At 36.4% G+C, this 20,173-nt stretch overlaps 3 protein-coding genes across 3 annotated transcripts; 1 reads left to right on the forward strand and 2 right to left on the reverse strand.

The window, feature by feature from the left end:
* Positions 1 to 3,475: 3,475 nt before the first annotated feature.
* Positions 3,476 to 7,948, forward strand: LOC114758186 (beta-galactosidase 5). The gene is made up of 18 exons (XM_028947210.1): positions 3,476 to 3,836; positions 3,932 to 4,027; positions 4,116 to 4,228; positions 4,314 to 4,380; positions 4,479 to 4,571; positions 4,675 to 4,818; positions 4,978 to 5,066; positions 5,148 to 5,253; positions 5,358 to 5,445; positions 5,652 to 5,770; positions 5,870 to 6,031; positions 6,115 to 6,290; positions 6,415 to 6,524; positions 6,619 to 6,728; positions 6,841 to 6,951; positions 7,040 to 7,153; positions 7,245 to 7,447; positions 7,537 to 7,948. The coding sequence occupies exons 1-18, from the start codon at positions 3,666 to 3,668 to the stop codon at positions 7,697 to 7,699; spliced, it is 2,235 nt and encodes a 744-aa protein (XP_028803043.1). The 5' UTR covers positions 3,476 to 3,665; the 3' UTR covers positions 7,700 to 7,948.
* Positions 7,949 to 9,344: 1,396 nt separating this feature from the next.
* Positions 9,345 to 11,330, reverse strand: LOC114758163 (thioredoxin H-type-like). Its single transcript, XM_028947182.1, has 3 exons — positions 11,197 to 11,330; positions 9,756 to 9,878; positions 9,345 to 9,672 (listed from the first exon to the last, which is right to left on the reverse strand). Exons 1-3 carry the CDS (start codon positions 11,281 to 11,283, stop codon positions 9,535 to 9,537), a joined length of 348 nt encoding a protein of 115 aa, XP_028803015.1. The 5' UTR covers positions 11,284 to 11,330; the 3' UTR covers positions 9,345 to 9,534.
* Positions 11,331 to 13,201: 1,871 nt separating this feature from the next.
* Positions 13,202 to 16,420, reverse strand: LOC114758160 (low-temperature-induced cysteine proteinase). Its single transcript, XM_028947179.1, has 5 exons — positions 15,651 to 16,420; positions 14,648 to 14,883; positions 14,418 to 14,558; positions 13,886 to 14,317; positions 13,202 to 13,669 (listed from the first exon to the last, which is right to left on the reverse strand). Exons 1-5 carry the CDS (start codon positions 16,060 to 16,062, stop codon positions 13,589 to 13,591), a joined length of 1,302 nt encoding a protein of 433 aa, XP_028803012.1. The 5' UTR covers positions 16,063 to 16,420; the 3' UTR covers positions 13,202 to 13,588.
* Between the last annotated feature and the right edge of the window lie 3,753 nt (positions 16,421 to 20,173).

The following is a 20,173-nucleotide window of genomic DNA, read 5'->3' on the forward strand; positions in this document are numbered from 1 at the left end:
GATCCGTTTGAGATTATTAATAAGTAACTTTCCAATCGTGATTTATGAAATACAAATATCAGTCTGTAAAAGAATTTTTGTCTTAGTTTACACAAGATGTACTCATAAATGATCATAAACATGATTTTAAATGGGACCAAAAAAAATTAAAAGAGGGCATGCTCTTTCTATCCTTAAACGCCACGCCACCGACATTTTTAATGGGACCATGGGGCACGGGGAGCTTGGGGAAATTTTGAATAGGCCTTGGGCCTGGGCCACCACAAGACTGATCACGATTGTTTGAATTCAAGGCCCGCATGTGTGAACTAGAAGCCCAGAGTGGCCCAAAAAAGTCCATGAAGCCCGGCAATGGCCCAAAGCATTAAAGCATCAAGAACCAAACTAACGCAGTAATTCACTAACAGCAAGTATCTCTTCCTATCCGCTTTGCTGGAAGAAGTGTTACTTCAAGTTATATCAGTTAATTCGATCAAGGAAAAATCACAAGAAAAAAAGAAAAAATTGCAAAATTATAAATCAGGACCGATTACAGACCAATAGGTTTTGACAACAATCCAATGGCAAATGATGACAAAATATCTTATTTGTAATTTCGTAATTTTCATGGCCTTCTTTGTTCGATTCTTCCTTTGATCAGTATAAATAATAATTATATAAAATAAACTATGTGATAAGCTACATTATTCATAACTTATAAATAACGCGATATATTCTTCAATTGTTGTGATGTGATGGAAAGAAAAACATGTATAGTCTATTTTAAAAACAACAAATGATATTGTTGGTGTAAAAATACCACTTTAATATAAGGGCTACTTAATTAATCCAAGTATATTAAATAAATTAAATAGCTTACATAATTTTAACAAATGGCATATGATCTCCACAAGCTAAATAAATTAATTTAAAAAAATAATTAATACAGAAAATAAAATGAATTCAAATCTTGTACTAAAAAAATAAAAACTTTTGCATTTAGGATTGAGTGCTATCAATAATTGTTGAAAAGGACCGTTTTCAATTTGCAAAGTTGAGATGCGAGTATGCGTTGAAGGAAGGGGCCTGGCATACAAAAGCCAGGACCGAAAGAACGAATGAATGAAAGAGAAAGGAGAAGGGAGGTAGAAGCTCACCGACACAGATAACCGGGAAGCGAAGCAAGGCCACGTTTGGTTAGGAAAATATGGAATATGAATAGTGGAGGCTAATCATTTGCAATTATAATATGGGAAGTGGGAATTGATATATGGCCGACGTTAAAAGGCATCCTAAGCACACTTGTAGCAATCACAACAGCAGCTCTAAACGGTAAGTATCAACCCGCTTCATTCCCTTTCGTCCTTTTAAACTTGCCGCTCACATTCATCTTCATCAATGTCACTAATAATTACGATGCTAGATCGCTAGCAGCTTTTCCATTACGCCCCTCAATCTGTATCTTTTTGTTTTCAATATTATTCTTCTCACATGACCAAGATCCAAGCCTTTTGTTTATTTTTTTAAAATTTTGCGATGAAATTCTAACTTCTCCCTGTACACGTCTCTGAAAAACACACGGGGAAATCTGCCAAGTTTCTTTGAAAAAAAACAAAAAAAAAAAGAGACAAAAGAAACAAAAACACCGACGCAACATCGTAGCCCTTAAGCTATCTCCTATTTTGGACTGAAGCGAAAGTCAAGATTTGATGCCACGGCCACACGCAACTTTCGTTAATAAAGTCGTCATAATTCTAATTTTTTTACAGTTTTTCTTTTGAATTCTTCCAGGCTTTTAGAGTCGATAGGCCCAAGAAAATTGCATGTAGAGAGCAAAACTAAAACATTTCTATGTCCTAAAAACGTTCGTCCATCGTCAATTTGTGCCTTTTTTTTAAGCACATCTTACAAAACACAAGCGAGTAGTCTTTTAAGCCTAAATATACTAACTGGCTAAGTGCATGTTTGGGAGGATTTAAAAAATCTCTTATCCACGTTTTACATAAACTAAGATAAAATTTCTTTCACATATTTGTTTTATATTTTATAAATTATTATTGAAAAGTTACTCATAAGTTTTTCTAAATGGACCCTAAATCTTCAAAGAGATGTGATGGGGAAAGATGTGTTTAAACTAAAGTGCACGAGACAGAACAGGGAACAAATTAAAAATAAAATGGAGTGACTTGCAAGCTAGGGTCGCTGTAAATTGCCCTTGCCCACTCAGCATATTCATTGATAAGGAAAATGATTACTTATTATTCTTCTGCTATTTAATATAAAATCTATTTAATTATTTGATCAGATTAAAAAATAAGATATTTAATTAATTATAAAAAATATGATATATTTTATTAAAATACAATAATTATATTTTTTTAATATCATTCCTCTCCCACTTATTTAGTTGTGATTGAGGAAGTATTAATAGAAATAATTTTTAAAAAAAATGATAAATATGAAAAATATATTTTATATTTATTATCAATATTAACTTAATAATTAAGTTTTATACTGAGGAAGAGGAGTATTTAATATCCATGTATTCAGACAGATATTTAGTTCCCGGAAAAAAATGATTTTTTTAAAAAAAATTACAGAGAAACGTAAAGTCGAGGGGAGCGTGAAAAATATGGCAGAATTAATTAAAGCATTTGTTCACATTTAAAAAAAAAAAGAGTAAATTGCGAGGATAAATGTGAGATCACATGGAAGGCAGAGGAAAGTAGATAAACCCCACAGAAATGGCAGATACGACAGACACAGAGACAACAACAAACTTTGTCATCTGGCTGGTATTGTTGTCATCCACCTCCGAGGCTACCGCACATGCCCCCAAGGAAAAGCGTGCGCTGGGGCATGCCCCTTCGACCCCTACCTTAGCTGTTGCTCAATGCTAATTTCGTTTCTTTTTCATCTTTTCCATGCCTGCCCCTTCAATTTTTATTTATTTTTCAAAAATGAATCTATCAGACAAAAGTGCATTTATTTCGGTATACTCATATTGCTCCTAACTCTAAATATAAAAGATATTTTTATTTAATTTACAGAAATTAAGTTAATTTTTTATGATTATTATGTTAATTATTTATGATAATTTTCTTAAAATGACCCTCTTTCTTTGATTGTTAAATTTTAATAAGCTAATTCAAATTTTTTTGAGAACAGTGCAAAAAAGATATCGTGTGTTTAATTCTGGAGGGAGTTTCAAACTTGCAGGCAAATGGACAAGACATTTGAAATTCATGTCATGTCACCATATGACGGTGTAGTCTTCCGCGGTTTCCCCGCCCCGTTATCTTGAAGATGTAAAATAGAAGTTGAAACAATAAAGTTGTTTTTTTCCCCTTAGAAAATAATCTCCTTTTGCCACAAGGGGAAAAAACAAAAACACCGATCTCCTTTTATTGTAGGAACTGAACAATGCGCCAACAAAAAAAAAAAAGACAGCTTTGACAATTAAGACTGCGCTTTCCAGAAACAGACTCAGGATAATTAATAGAGTAGCTCTCTAACGAAAGTTGGAGGTGCGGGAAACCCAGTGACAGCACAGCAGAAGCTATTTCTGGTGGTGGTTGAATCGGTGTCTCCCACAATGCTGTTATACTTCAGACTCACAGATCAGAAGAACTAAGAACGCATTGCACATCTCTTAGCTTTCGTTTTTCAAAATCTCTTTGAAAGACATGGAAACTACACCAGTCTCCAAGCTGCTACTATTTTGCTTGACGCTCCTTCTTGTGGGTTCTGAGCTCGTGCGCTGCTCAGTCACTTACGATAGAAAGGCTATTATCATCAATGGCCATAGAAGAATCCTCATTTCTGGATCCATTCACTATCCCAGAAGCACCCCTGAAGTATGTCTCTGCTTTTTCTTATTCCCTCTAAATTCCCTATACAATATGTTGATTTTTTTTTTTTGGCTGCCCGTTTGAAATGTGTGGCACTCTAGATGTGGGAAGATCTTATTCGGAAGGCCAAACATGGAGGCCTTGATGTTATTGACACTTATGTTTTCTGGGATGTCCATGAACCCTCTCCTGGCAAGGTACTTTTTTGGATCTTGATTTACACTTCATTTTATGTTTTTTCTTGTTCCCATGTATTAATTCTTATCCTTGTGTCGCTGTGTTCAGTACAATTTTGAAGGGAGGTACGATCTGGTACGGTTCATTAAGACAGTGCAGAAGGTGGGGCTCTATGTTCATCTTCGCATTGGGCCTTATGTATGCGCCGAGTGGAACTTTGGGTGAGTTTAAATCCGAATGGAATATTCTGCTTAGTTTTCTTGGCATTAATGCTTACTGTGAGCATCATTGATTTATTTGTTACAGAGGATTTCCTGTTTGGCTGAAGTATGTTCCTGGCATGAACTTCCGGACGAACAATGGACCTTTCAAGGTTTCACCTTCCACTTCTACCTGCTTGCAGAAGTATTGAATTGTGTAAGCAGACAAAGAGTAACGATGAAATTGACACTGCCTTTTTTTCCTCCGCAGGCTGCAATGCAAGGATTCACCCAGAAGATTGTGCAAATGATGAAGGATGAAAAGCTATTTCAGTCTCAGGGTGGTCCAATCATTCTATCTCAGGTATGCAATTCCGACCAAAGTATGCCATAATGCAAGCATGTTGCTGACAGAAGCCTTGATGTGGCTAAATTAACTTGTACTTCACCTTGTGTTTGTGTGCTAGATTGAGAACGAGTATGGACCAGAGAGTAGGGCCATGGGAGCTGCTGGTCACGCATATGTAAATTGGGCTGCACATATGGCTGTTGGACTGGGTACAGGAGTACCGTGGGTGATGTGCAAGGAAGACGACGCCCCAGATCCTGTGGTCAGCATCTCATTCTCATTCTCTTGCTTCGGTTGTGTTGCTACACTGTTACTGTCACTGGGGATTCATATTTACTAAGCTTCAACGCAGATTTTGTTTAAATCTTGAGCTTCTTTCTCGTTAAGAGCTGAGTATGATTCATCCTATTCTTCCCTACAGATAAATACATGTAATGGCTTTTACTGTGATGAATTCTCTCCGAATAAACCGTTCAAGCCTAGCCTCTGGACCGAGGCTTGGAGTGGCTGGTAATTTATAGATTATACCATCTTTGAACTCGTTGCAGAATTAGGCGGTCTAATTCTCGCTATTTTCACTTCATTATAAAGGTTTACAGAATTTGGGGGTCCAATTCACCAGAGACCAGTTCAAGATCTAGCATTTGCAGTGGCGCGTTTCATACAAAAGGGTGGTTCATTCGTGAATTACTACATGGTTGGTCTCCTATGTAGGATTTAGTTAATTTAGACACAAGTACCTTTACCTTGTTTTTGAAATTCTGACTTACCCTGTGAATTATGATTACTAACAAATGGCAGTACCATGGAGGAACTAACTTTGGACGCTCAGCTGGAGGTCCATTCATCACTACCAGCTACGACTATGATGCTCCCATTGACGAATACGGTGAGATAACTTTCATCTTTTCAATATTATTTCTAATTCTAATTTTCATTCCCCCAAGAGTTCACTGATAGGTATGTTACTGGATTATTATAACTATAATTTTCAAATCTAGCTAATACTTCTTGAGATGGCAATAAACTAAAAGCCTATCTAAAGCTACATTCCGTATTGTTCGTATCCTTTATTGATTTCTGGGCTATGATTAGGTCTTATAAGGCAACCTAAGTACACTCATTTGAAGGATCTTCATCAAGCTATTAAGCGATGTGAAGATGCTTTGGTTTCTTCCGATCCTACTGTTACATCTTTAGGAAGGTTTCAGCAGGTCAGTTGTCTTTTTGATATGAAGTAGAAGCCTCCTTTGGTCGCAAAAATCTTGATGGTAGATGGTAAACCAACCTTCACGGTGAATCATATTTTGCAGGCGCATGTGTTCTCTTCAGGAAGAACATGTGCAGCTTTTCTAGCAAATTATAATGCAAACTCTGCTGCTAGGGTAACGTTCAATAACAGACACTATGATTTGCCTCCTTGGTCCATAAGCATCCTCCCTGACTGTAGAGCTGATGTATTTAACACGGCAAGAGTAAGTATATCTCATATCGTCTTGCTGGATTTCTTGTTAGTTACATCAAGTTATTGAATTGATTGTTCTGTGTCTTCGTGCAGGTGAGAGTTCAAACGTCACAGATAAAAATGTTGCCTACCAATTCTAAGTTCTCCTGGGAAACCTACGATGAGGATCTATCATCTCTGGCGGATGGTTCAAGGATGACATCCGCGGGACTTCTGGATCAGATAGACGTTACTAGAGATAGAAGCGACTATCTATGGTACACAACCAGGTGAGTCACAGTATATAGAGGTTGACTTGTTGATTTTCAAACATTAAGCTTGCCTAGGCTCTTTTAGTATTTGTCCACTTGCTTAGTTCATTTTACTTAGCTTTTTCTGATTTGGATGCCACAGCGTTGACATAAGTTCATCAGAATCATTTCTTAAAGGAGGACACAAACCGAGCATTAACGTACAGTCTGCAGGGCACGCTGTTCATGTGTTTGTTAATGGGCAGTTTATAGGTATGCATATAAACTGAGAAGTAGTTCTTGCATTTGCATAATGATCAAATTGAAGTTCAACAAAATATGAAGTTCGAGAGTTCTTATTTTGCAGGGTCGGCTTTTGGAACAAGAGAACAGAGAAGTTGCACATTCAATGGACCCATCAACCTGCATGCTGGAACTAACAAAATTGCTCTTCTCAGCGTAGCTGTGGGATTACCGGTTAGTGCATTTCTTGATTAACCCAACTTGAACTTAACCATTTCTTCGTAGACTTTTCATTTGGAGTTAATGATCTTATTTTTGGTTTATCTTTTTCCCTCTCTGCTCGAAGAATGTTGGCCTGCATTTTGAAACATGGAAGACAGGGATCACAGGTCCAGTTGTGCTAGATGGTTTTGACAAGGGAAAGATAGATTTAACGCAGCAAAAATGGTCTTATCAGGTCCTAGGCACACTAATTACCCCACACATTCTATATATATGGCACCAATGAATGATAATTCTTAAACGAAGCTCTTTTTCTTGAACAGATTGGTCTAAAGGGAGAGGCTATGAATTTGGTGTCTCCCGACACAAACTCATCTGTTGAGTGGGTCCAAGACTCACTGGCCACCCAAGCACGTCGGCATCTGAAATGGCACAAGGTAAGAACTATAACTGGCTGGGCTGCCTTATAAGATTCAAAGATGGCTAATGTAGTCTGTAGACAGTAATTAGAAAGCTGTAATCTTTTAGGCATATTTCAATGCCCCAGTGGGGAGCGAACCACTGGCTCTGGACTTGTCAAGTATGGGAAAAGGTCAAGTGTGGATCAACGGGCAAAGCATAGGAAGATATTGGATGGCTTATGCGAAGGGCAACTGTAATACCTGTGGCTACCAAAACACATACCGACCCATTAAATGCCAGCTTGGTTGTGGACAACCCACACAACGATGGTACTAAGTTTATAGTTATGCACATACTTAATTTGAGCTGTGGAAAGAGTCGTGCTTTAAGTTGCCGATTTGTGTTTGGAAACTCGCAGGTACCACGTTCCAAGGTCGTGGTTAAAGCCAACGAAGAATTTGATGGTAGTTTTTGAAGAGTTAGGCGGGAATCCTTGGAAAATATCTCTAGTGAAGAGAACAGCTCATACTCCTCACCATACTAAATCCGATTCAGAGAACAGAGAAGAGAGCCCCCATTGAAAGATGGTTCAGCTGGTTTGTCGGTGGTTGAATTGAAAAAATAATAAATAAAATTATAATTGGTCTCACTTTCATTGTCATTTGATTCAAACACGGATGTGGTCGGCGAGCCTTTTGTGTTGTGTCATCGCAATCCTTATCTTTCTTTTTTTTGTTACAACAATCCTTGTCTTCCGACCTGGTGTTAAATCTGAAATCGGCCAACGTGATGGATATAAGAGATATGGCCAATATATTACTATATTATATTATTTGTAATTTATTATTGTGCCAATGGACTTACTATACAACAATCCGACGGATGCAATTAATTGATCATTCAATCGTAATTAAGTCCGCGAGGGAGTGTGTTGGCCAGTGGGCAGTGGCTCCCTGTATAATCACGTTCAAAAGTCTCGTTACTTACCATCAAATCAAACAAAGCATGTTAGCGAGAGAAAAGCGGCCATTTGGATGCTCACGGGTCATTCCACGGCCGCCACAGTGAGTAAATAAATCCAAATGTCTTTTCATATTAATCCCACGCACGTATACTTTGTACGTTGAGTGAAAATTTAAAATAGTATGGTTGGCAAAAAAAATAAAAAAAAGCAAGACATTCTTACAAAATATTACTTTCCAGTTGTTAATATAAGAACTAATTAATTAATTTGAATATATTTAAAAAATTTATTGAATTGATTATTTATAATAAATAGATATTTTTTTAAAAATATTTTTACTAATCAAATATATTAGTTTAATATTTTATAAAGTTTCTAACATGTAATTACTATAACGGTCGTTTTGAAAAAAAACATAAAAAACAAAATACATTAAAATCTTATATTTAAGATCAAATTATATTTTCTAAAAACTGACACTGGAGATATCTAAATTTTAGATCTTGCTTTTGTTGAAAAAAAATATAAATATAAAAAAAAAAATAGCGTAATGCTGTCGGCTTTCAGGCTTCCGGTTCTGCACATCAACAGCAAAAGAAATAAAAATACCAGTATCTTAAAAAAAATATCGTAACCATATTTATTCCAAATTTAGTTCCAATTTTAATAAAGATTATTTTTTAAGGTTGATGATTAAAAATAATTTTTAATGCGTTTTCCATAATTTACGAGAATGTAAAAATATTAAAATTTAAAATCATATAATAAAAAGTAAAATGCTTTGGTTGAGTAACACAGCACGAGATTAGAGAGCAAAGACGGTATGCATGTCCATCCTCTTTCTTCAGTCTTTTTGGACAAGGAAGACTGAATTAATTAGCACAACACATGCCACTATTTTCTTGTTCCCGGCAAAATAACAAGTTGGATATCAAATTCCCCCCTCCCATCCCATCCATATCCATACTGTTAAATACTAATCAATCATTTAATAGTTAAGGGGCAGTATGTCGGCACTTTAAATCACCCAATTCTGATAGTCTCTTGTCCCCAACCACATCAAACAAATTGTTATAACGAGATAAAAGCGGCCACTCGGATGCCCATGGATCATTCTCCGCCCGTCACAAAAAAAAAAAAAAAATTTATTTTTTTTCCCCCTTCGGGACAAAACAGGAAGGCGGGCGTGAAAATTACGCATCCCATCCCAATCCATGTCCCCGCTTGAAAAATGCTATCTATCTGCCTGCGGAGGCCAGTGATTATAGATCACCAAACATATCATTGCAAATCAAATCAGCCAAAGCGTTAAGCGAGTATGACAATGCAAACTGCTTAAAGTACATAGTTCATAACCATATGCTCATTATCATAAACATCAAATTCATATCACGCAAACTGACGCCATAGCTGGAGCACATTTATTCCTACTTAAAACTTCACATCATCCCTTCAGGCAGCAGCGGCATGCTTGGTTATGGTCTTTTGCAACTCCTCCTTCTTAGCACCCACAACCTTATCTACTAATTTGCCTTCTTTCAGGAACAAGAAGGTTGGCATAGCCTCGATGCCCCATTCCTCCGAAACATCCTGTGCACAAAAAGGTCGACACTTTAGCAAGTTACGGAAAAATAGAACTTAGGCAGTAGAAATAAGGAAGGTTATGTACGTACCCTCAATTCATCCACATCAACCTTCAGGAAGATCACATTGGTCATCTTCTTAGCAATATCTGCCAAGACCGGTGCAATGAAACGGCATGGACCGCACCAAGAAGCAGTAAAATCCACCACAATCTATGCAATTTGATCCGTTCACAAGTCAGAACAACATACTTGTAAAGGGGTCATGGAACAATCGGATTTATCAAGCCAATCAAAGGCATACTCTTCAATAAACGACTTAAAATCAAAACAAGCAGCTACGTCACATGAGTTAGATTTTCTTATTTGATCAATAAGTCAAAGTGGAAGCACAGCTTGAACTTTTCGATTTATGTGGTACAAATGCCCAGATGAATCCTATCCTCGTGATTATGAATAGGTAATGATCATAGGCAAATGTGAATAGGACGGTCAACAGAAGTAACCAATCCAATTCTTAGCTACAGAAGCAATAAACTTTCAGCTAAATAATATGGCACTCTAATTTCCAAGGTCAGACTCCCAAGCTTCAACAGGTTACAACGAACCCCCCCCCCCTTTTGATAAGGACACAATTTATTAGCTAAACCTGAAGTTTACACATGGGAGGCCATTCATAAGAATTGAAACATTCATGGCCAAGGTTTGAAATAGCAACCGTATTGTTCACAGAGGGCAATAATCATCAAGACAGGAAAAATATTGGGAGAATGACAATCAAATCCAAAAAAAAAAAAACTAAAAAATACTAACAACAACAACGACAAGTTCCTTGTGGAATTTGTTTTGTGATTATTTTTCCGAAACATTACATTAACATTTCGAGCGAATAATACGAGGTAAATATACTTGCAAACGGGGAGCAGAAGTCCAACCATCAGAGATTCACTTAAATTTTAAACTTGGTCAGCAATTTAAAAGACGACCTTCTATCAAACTCTTCTAGACCGCGTTTTCAGTCCATCGACCATTATTAATATCAAAGACACCTTAAACACACCCACCAACACAATTTATTTAGCAGGTATAACCTCAAGGAAAGCATAAAGAGGGTTATTCTGACAACCCAGGCACCCCTTTATGAAAAATAAAACTGGGAGAGGAAGAATCTTGACAAATATAATCCGCCGTGAGGGAAGTAGGAGAATGAGAAACTAGTGATTTATCAGCATACACGCAAAAATCTAAATTTGATTCCCTAATGATGCATGCTCTTCCAATCGAAAATATCGTTGTGGCCGGAAACAACAAATAAATTTGATCAGAATCTCGTAATCTCAGAAACCCTAATTAGGCAGCCCATTAAGTTTCCCGAAGTAGACACAACCAGACTCGAATGCATAATCCACATATACATCAACATCATCGGTGAAAAAAGAAATTTAGAAGAACTTATTATGGAAAAACAAAGATGACAAGAAGGTAGAAGGAGAAAAAAGGGGTGAAAAAATGAAAAGAGAAGAGTAAATACCAGTTTCTTGGATTGTTTACCATTCTCAAGCTGCTGCTTCCAGAAATCTACGTTGTGGCAGCTAATGACTTGTCCTTCTTCGGCCATTTTCTCTCCTCTCGTTTAATCGACGAACAAGTACTACAATGAAAACGGGAATTGATAGAAAGACAGACGGGCTTGATGCGCCTTATATAGGACCCTAGTGGTCCCCACAACACTAAATACAGGAAAATTACCATAAGATTCCAAAAATCCTCATAAGCCCGAATAAGAAGGGAAAATTGGGAATAAATCCCCTGTTAAAAATTTAATTGATAAATGAAACCTAAAGATTTTGTATAACTTAACTTCTATCATGTGTAACTTAATTTCTTTTGTGTGCAATGTATTTTCTCTTGTGTGAAATAATCTTCCTTTGTGCGATATGTAACTCAATTTCCCTTTGTGCACATGAAATTCTCTTATGTACAAGTCATCTTCTCTATGTGCAAACTAACTCTTTATATCTAAATAATATTCTGTGTAAACTATCTTCCTTTTGTGTAATTTATCTTTCTTTGTGTGCAACTAATCTTTTTATGTGTAATCAATTATTCTAAGTCCCATTTACCAATTAAATTTTTAATGATGGGTTTATCCCTAATTTTTCTGAATAACAATCTAAATAAAATAAATTTTAAAATATGAAATGAACATTTTTAAAATTTGTTTTGTAATTATTTTTTTGGTTATAATTCTCGCAGTTGATACTCATATTCGAAGCCAACGCTCTGCGTACGTCCAATATATTATTAAAGTTTTGGCCAAGAAAATATAAATTATTAAAGAAAAGAAAAGGAAAGGAAAATGGAGAAATATTCGGTGTTCACATCGTCCGCGTCCCGTGACGCAGTCGATGACGCTACCGCGTTCCTACGACCTCAGTTATTTTTCGTTGAGTGAGACAAAATTCCCCACAAAATGCATCATAAAAGTAAAAAAGATTAAAAAATCCATTTAAAAAATAAAAATGAATAATATTTTTACTAAATTTAAACCCTATACATTATTTGTAACGCCTACATAGTTTATTAATATCATTTAAATAGTATAATATAATATGAAAAACTGAATAATTATAAGAAAAAAATGGATGGGAATAAAACCACCATATAATTGGTGGGAAATCATATCAAAATGTATTTTCAAAAGTTATATTTTATATTTTTTTCATAGAGTACATATTTTATCTTTCTTTTCTGATCTTGTTGAAGCATGAATCCTTTGTTTAGTAAAACCATACAACAGCTAATTTGTCCCTGTTCAGCTTCATAAAATTCAAAAATTCAAAAATAACGTTGGTCAAAAAAAGAAAAAGCTGAATTTAAATTTTTGTTAAATAATAGTAATAATATACAAGGGGGAGAACCGGAGAAGACGGGGCCGTGGGTCCAAGAAGAATGTTGACTGTTGAGGCGGAATGTTCAAAAGGAAAATGATGACCAAGAGAGGTAAGAGGAACATGAAAAGGGTGAAGCGTGACCGGTGAGAGATTCGACGTGTCGTGTCGCTCGTATCAGATTCAGATAACGATAAGCAGGCCCAATTGAGTCACATTCCAATTGGGTTTCCCACCATTGGCTATTGCGTATTGACCACTATGTCCCCGTTACTTTGTATTATTACTCTATTCGTCATCAGAAACCCTCAGAACCCAAAGTCCACCGCATCTTTATTTCAAAAAAGCCTTTCCCGTGGGAGGATTATTCCTTAACCATTCCAGATCCGAAAAAATTAGCCTCAAGTCCAATATAATTTGAAATTCCAATATAATTTGAGGATACCCTTGTTTCATCTAAAAAAACCTTTCCTGAATAAAACTGACTCTCTTTGAGAAATGACCAATAAGCCACACAATTCTTGTCCTGATCCTGATCCGACCTAACATTCCAAGTTTCCAACCCCCGATTCACGGGGAGAGGCTAGCGGCGCTAATGACTTTTTCCGGAAAACGGAACATGAAATCATATTTTAATTCCCAACATTGAATATCATAATCATTGTTGTGATATTTTTACCAAATATGCAGCACCAATTAAAAGTCCAGATATTTTGTCCCAAACAACAGAGAAATTAGAAATCCAAAGGAATGTGTACCAGATTTTGGACTAGATACATTCACTTTTCTTCTCATCCAGCATACAAAGGAAGATGCCCTATATGATTTTCGTTATTGAATTGAATAAAATGATATGAAGTCAATCTGAAAAATGACTCATACCATCAATGTTCCTTCATTGCAGACGCGTAAACAACCCCATCAGACAAGTGTTTTGGTAATACAAATATTCCGGCAGTCAAACTCCAGGCTAAGCTGCAATATAAATAGCTGTTCTGAAACACAACGCGTGAAGTATAGAACATGAACCCCTCACTGAGAATTCCAACCCTTTGGCTTAAGGAAAGGGCCCTCAATCTCACGTGCCCTTGTTCTCGTCATATTAACATTTCTCTGTAAGTAAATTGACAGTAAGTTAGCACATAAACTTGAAAGCGGCAGGATAGTGCTGCTTAGCATTGATAAGCTAAAAGCTCAAGAATAATCTAATCGATGTCTAACAAATATTCAAACATATCTGTCAACAATTGTATCAGCAGGGTTGTGCAGCGCTTTATATGAAATATCCTTACTGAGGATATAATAGATGAGGAAGCATATAATACAGACCTTAAGACATTGAACCCTTCTGATGTCACATACAGGATAGTCATGGGGACAGCAATGGCGATTGTCCTTGCAGCAGACGGCAGATGATAAGCCGCAACATTTCCATGAAATGCATATACCAAAAAAGCGTCTTGCACAGCAACAGGTTTCTCCTTGTGCGCAATAAGTGAAGATATTACATTTAACAGGACTTGGTGGAGATGGAGTAGGAGGATTAGGGCTGGTCTTGGTTGGATATGATGCTAACGTGTTGATTCCACATAACCCTTGGGAGTTGCCAGTATTTCGTCGAATGTGTATGTAACCATTCATTCCCCAACTAGTTCCCCATGAATTCTTCACAATCCAGTAATCCACTCCATTTTCTGAATCATATCCTACAATCAACACCGCATGATCCAAAGAAGTTGAACATGGGCCGGTGAAAATACCCTGTTACACAGATATATCAAAATCTTATTAAATTGTAGACTTGTAGTTAATAGGTGGACTTGAACTCATGTTTCTGATGTTTGACCACTGGGAGACCAACCTTTGAGTATAACTGGAAAGCTCTGTCACTCCCACATATGCCAACACTAACAGGCTGGGTTGCAACAGCCTTTTGTAGTTGCTTCTCGTCATTTGGAGGCACATCGGTATAACCATCAATGGTAACAACATGTCTATTTAACTGCAATTTAGAAAGAGGCAAAATTAAGGTGTCTACACATCCATGTCAGCAACATGATTATGGGAAAACGGGGGAGAGGAATCAAATACCTTATCCTTGATACAAGACCTTTCACGACCTTGGTATGGGTAATCCTTCTCTGTGTCAATGCCATGGTTATCAATGACAAACTGATAAGCATAATCCATGAGTCCACCCTCGCAGCCAGTGTTATAGGTTCTATCACAATCTACCAATTCTTGTTCAGAGAGGCTAACGAGAGAGCCTGTAACAACCTTATTTATACCTTCAATAGCTCCTGTTGCTGAGAATGACCAACAAGCGCCTGACAGAATACATGCCTATTGTTAAATTCTTCTCATTAAACAGAATTCTACAAGCTTAGATAATAATGCTCAGTGAACATGACTAATGTAAGGAAAGCTAGAACTCTAGATGCTACCTTCGTCCCAATAGGACTAATCAGCAGCTTTGACTCACCATAGTCATTTCAGAAATGAATAAATTGTCTGTGTTATCCATTGCGAAATATAAAGTTTATAGGCCAACAATTTTTTGGTTTTGGTCAAATGGGAGAGGACGTTTTGAGAACCTAATCATGAGCGCAATTTCTAAGAGCAAAGTGCTTGCCTTACATATGCAACCTTTTTGGTGGGTGGCCGTGTATATACATATTACACACAACACGTACATGCTCATCACCATTAAAAATTAATGGTGCAACAATATTTAATATTAAATTAGCCACAAGCTAATAGCCTTTTTTCACTTGTTAAACTCAAATAGCAATAGCACATAACAATATCAAGATGTCCGATCCAAACTATGGTTGGGCAATATCGTAACGAGCATAGCAGTCTGGAAAAGACATAGCTACCTTAAAATGCTTTTGTAGAACTAGCATTCAAGTGAAAACCCGGCCTTCTGATTGGAAGAAAGTATAAAAGCAAACACTTTTGTGCTTGAAGTCGCGTTATTTAAACCAAGACAGAATATGATCGAATCAAAGAAGTTAAGAGATCAAGCTCTGACGTAAACCGACTAAAGAAAAGGCACGGCGATAACAAGAAGGGAATAGTAAATAGGACATACCACAACTTCCTTGGTCCTTGACCTGAGTTACCGCCCCTTTCTCTCTCCAATCAACCTCAGAAGGAAGACTCTCGAGGCGAATGTCGTCGGGCTGCTGAAGCGTTCGATGGTCGAATCGAAGCAAAGCGGGGGATAAACCTAAACGAGAGGCCTTAAACTCATGGTGGGTGAGATCAGCGAAGGCATTGAGGGACAGCATATAACTGGAATTGCCCATTTGATTGTGCTGGGAAACATAGGCATAGTTGTCCTCGAATACTTTGAACCTGTATAGTTTCTCCTCTGCGGAAGAGTAGGTTTTGCCATGCTGCTTGCACCAGCTTTCAAACAGTTCAGAGGCGTTCGCGGAATAAGAGAAAGAGAAAAGAGTGAAAAGCAGAACCAGACTGAGCAAAATGGAAGTGACACTCATGGTTCCTTCCCTTTCCTGGATTTGTATTGCTCGAGTTAATGAAACCCACCAATGGAATCTACCCGGCAAAATCTTTTTGTTCTCTTTCCCGGGAGATGATGATTCTACTATTTTTCGTCGTTCGCTGATGAACTTGATCCTCCCTTCCGGCGTGTTCTGATCAAATACGCCTCCTCCAAATGACTAAATCTGATTGGCAATCAAGAAATTATATTTTAATGTTTTAGCAATAAATATCAGCGGCTTATGGCTTATCCCCCGTACCCAGTCCCCAGTCCCGACGTGTGCTCTTTCTTCCATAACCTTCTTTGGCTGCTTTTGGAAAGCAACGAGAGAACGTTAATTTCTTCCAGACAATCCCCCATCCTCACACATAAAAACCAAAAAGATTGAAGGTCAGGTGCCTGAACACAATCACACCATATTTGGAGGCGAGATTTGTTATGGCTGATATTTTAAATTAAAATTAAAATAATATTGTAAATTTTATGGTTTCTTACTTTCTTAGTCTTAAAAATTCACGCAGTTAAAAAATTAAACTGTCATTTACTTTAGAAACGAAAAACCATTCGTGGGTTTTTTTACCGAAATACGATAAACAGTAAAAGTTTTTATCAAAATACTATACTTTTAAAACTATTTACCAATATACTACATTTAAAATCGTTCTTGGCAAGAACGATTTTCAAATTACATACAAGTCGTTTTTTCGTGAACGATTTCACTTTTTATTTTTTTTTAATTTTAAATGAAAAAGTGAAATTGAATCGTTCACGTCAAGAACGATTTCACTTTTTCCTGCTCACCCCCTGCATCTGAATTGCTGCCAATTAATTCTCATTCAACATGCCCTAGTTGTGTTGATTATCGAGATAGGGTTGCTCGCGACCAGCGTAACATTTTACTTGCACTTAAAGAACAACGTTTTAATGTAAACCCTCAGCCTGCTCCACCAACAATTGAGTTGTGTCGGCCACAAATTCCTCGTGATAGACCAAGCAAGCGACGAGGTGATTACTTGTCTACCCAACCTATAATTGAAAACGAAAATGCAAGGGAACAGGAACCTCCAATTTTTACTCAGGCTTCTGACATATCACCGTCACCATCATCCCCCTTCATCTCTATCGATCCTACACAACTTGAGTCTCATTACATGGCACCTTCATCATCATCCCCTTCCAACTCAGCCAATCCTTCTCAATTTCAATCATTCATGACTTTATTAGATAATCCTGCATTATTTTCAGCTGAATACAATGCTTCTACTTTTGAACATGGTGGACCATCAAATGAAGCATTTGTCACTCCTCGACAATCTATACATTTAAATGAATCACCCTGGTTTGATTTGAACACGCCAACTACACAAACAAATGAGACATTTGAAGCTCAAGAAATTGACATACAACAACAACGCCCACAACGTATGAGAAGAAGGCCAAGATGTGGTACTGGAAGTCACTATCAGTAAGGTGGATAATTTTTTCTTTATAAACTTAAACTTTATTTATCACTTTTTATTTTTAATCTTATACTTATTTCACAATTAGTTTTAACATCATTATAACATTTTTCTCTCATTATATAGTCATGATTTTGTCATTCAAATGATTGATAAATCATTATACTAATCATTTTAATCAGGAGAGAAGGGGAGAAGTTATTCAACAGCAGATGAAGTTTTGAAGTTGTTCACGAGAAGAACAATTTTCATTTACCTCATGCACATCAAGGACAGATTATGAAGAAGTCGTTCACCAGATAAATGACTTTAAAAATTATTCACCTGAAGACCAATTTTAAGTGTAATATATTAGTAAATACTTTTAAAAGTGCAGCATATTGATGTATAATTTTACAGTTTGTAGTATTTTGGTAAAAAAGCCTGTCGTGTGGTATTTGTTCGGTTTGACAAGAAATCAAGTATTGGGCATGGGCTTTTTATGCCTGTAATAATAATTTAGTCTTACAACTTAATTGCTACAATTAAAAATTTACAATCAAAACATAACTTTTTTTGTTACGTACTGTTTGGTATGAGATAGATAAAAAGAAGAGGAAATGATAGAAAATTTCATCAAGCTCTATTTGAAAAAAAATTAAAAAAAACTGGGGTTTTCAAATTTTAATCCAATATAAGTCAGATGAAGTAAAATTTACTATATATGTTATAGCCTTACCGAGCATCGTCAGAGATTCTTATTTTTGCATGCAAGAATGAAATCGTTCTTGGCGTGAACGATTTCAGAAATCGTTCACGCCAAAAACGATTTCACTTTTTGATTTAAGAAAAAATTTAAAAGTGAAATCGTTCACGCCAAGAACGATTTCTGAAATCGTTCACGCAAAGAACGACTTGTGTGTAATTTTAAAATCGTTCTTACCAAGAACGATTTAAAATGTAGCATATTGGTAAATAGTTTTAAAAGTGTAGCATTTTGGTAAAAATTTTTACTGTTTATCGTATTTTGGTAAAAAAGCCCCATTCGTGGGAGTTATGTTGGTATATATAAAACTTAAAGTCGATCGCAAAGCCAATTTTTAATATTAGACTAAGGCACCGTTTGGATGACACTGGAAACCATGGTTTGGAAGCCCAAACCATGGTTTGCACAAAATGTCATCCAAACACCAAGCCCAAATTGCCAAACCGTGGTCCAAGCTGAAACCATGGTTTCAACCGGTGAAACCATGGTTCTACTGGAAGCAAATAATTTTCGCTTCTCTGATAAAAATTGGGAACCATTCGGGGGGGGCAACGATCATACCCATAATACCCTCTTATCCTTCTCTTCGCTGGCCGCCTTCAAATCTTCGCCGAATCCTCACCCAGCTCAACTCTTCGGCCGGCTCATCCATCGGGTCGCCTGTTCGCCGGCTCCCCTCTTCGCCTTCTCGTCACCATCAGCTCACCTCTTCGCCGGCTCGCCTCTTCGCCGTCGGTGCTCTGAATTTCGACACCGGTAAGATCGTTTTGGGCTCGTGAAAACAGGGGCTGGTTGTTTGTTTCTCAGCGCTCCAAAACTAATGTCTGAATCTCTGAATCTGTGGTTCGAACTAAGCTTGGTCTGATAACAATTCAGTAGCAAAATTGAAGCGGGCAAAGTAAAACTGACTATTGGCAGTAACTCTGAATTTGCGAACTTGAACTCGAAAGGGAAGAAACCAGAGAGTTTAGCAATTGGGTCTGCGTTGAATGGGTTCAAAGCGATCAAAGCAACAGTTCCATTAATGGGTTGGTCAAGAATTGTAAATAATTCATCTTCTCTAAAAATATTTTCACTCTTATATTTTATGAATATATATGTGTGGTGACAATTAATTAATTAATTGTATTAAACATCAGAAGTTATTATACATGTAGTATGTTATTACAAAAAGTAGTTGTGAAAAAATGTTATGAGATTTCACATTTAAAATCTTTAAAGAAAATTAATATTTTTCTGTTAGCAAAAAAAAATTCATTTTTCTATAAACATATTTACTATTATGTTTTATAAATATATATACACATATTAATTATGTATTAATTATATTATCTTATATATTATTAATTATGTTAGTAAAAAAAATTTCATTAACAATTTTATTTCTTCAAATCAAAATATATCATAAAATCTATCCCTTATATAATTATTATATTAATTTATACCCTTTTGGTAATTTCCACATGTAAAAAGTGCTTCTGGTAATAACTATCCAAACACTCTCACTTCTCAGAATTACTTTTTCTCAGAATCTATTCTCCACATAATCTATTCTCCACAGAATCTATTTTCCAGAATCACTTTTTCAAACCACGGTTTGGTTTCATCCAAACACACCCTAAAGGCTCTGTTTGGATAGCACCCCAAACCATGGTTTGGGGATCCAAACCATGGTTTGGGGAAAATGCTACCCAAACAGCCTCTCAAAAAACAAAACCATGGTTTTGACTCCAAAACCATGGTTTTGGAAAAAGCAAAAATTTTTTGCTTTTGGGGAAAAAAGGGAGAGTGTGAGGGCCTATATGATATGTATCTTGTTATTTTTTTTATAAACATATTTTTTTATAAATATATTTAATCTTATATTTTCTAAATATATATAGACATTAATTAATTATTAA

This window comes from Neltuma alba, unplaced genomic scaffold (assembly GCF_004799145.2).
Source record: "Neltuma alba isolate B1F8T4 unplaced genomic scaffold, ASM479914v2 tig00010672_pilon, whole genome shotgun sequence".
NCBI classification, from domain to species: Eukaryota; Viridiplantae; Streptophyta; class Magnoliopsida; order Fabales; family Fabaceae; genus Neltuma; species Neltuma alba.

Excerpts from the sequence above, each read along its gene's own strand:
- LOC114758160 (XM_028947179.1), bottom strand. The coding sequence starts at position 16,062 with ATGAGTGTCACTTCCATTTTGCTCAGTCTGGTTCTGCTTTTCACTCTT. Across the intron at positions 14,884-15,650 it reads CAAGGACCAAGGAAGTTGTG|GCGCTTGTTGGTCATTCTCA; the intron begins GTATGTCCTATT and ends GTATTCTGTCAG. Across the intron at positions 14,559-14,647 it reads GGTCTTGTATCAAGGATAAG|TTAAATAGACATGTTGTTAC; the intron begins GTATTTGATTCC and ends TCTAAATTGCAG.
- LOC114758163 (XM_028947182.1), bottom strand. The coding sequence starts at position 11,283 with ATGGCCGAAGAAGGACAAGTCATTAGCTGCCACAACGTAGATTTCTGG. Across the intron at positions 9,879-11,196 it reads GTAAACAATCCAAGAAACTG|ATTGTGGTGGATTTTACTGC; the intron begins GTATTTACTCTT and ends CAAATTGCATAG. Across the intron at positions 9,673-9,755 it reads TTGATGTGGATGAATTGAGG|GATGTTTCGGAGGAATGGGG; the intron begins GTACGTACATAA and ends TTTTGTGCACAG.
- LOC114758186 (XM_028947210.1), top strand. The coding sequence starts at position 3,666 with ATGGAAACTACACCAGTCTCCAAGCTGCTACTATTTTGCTTGACGCTC. Across the intron at positions 6,291-6,414 it reads TATCTATGGTACACAACCAG|CGTTGACATAAGTTCATCAG; the intron begins GTGAGTCACAGT and ends TGGATGCCACAG. Across the intron at positions 6,952-7,039 it reads AGCAAAAATGGTCTTATCAG|ATTGGTCTAAAGGGAGAGGC; the intron begins GTCCTAGGCACA and ends TTTCTTGAACAG.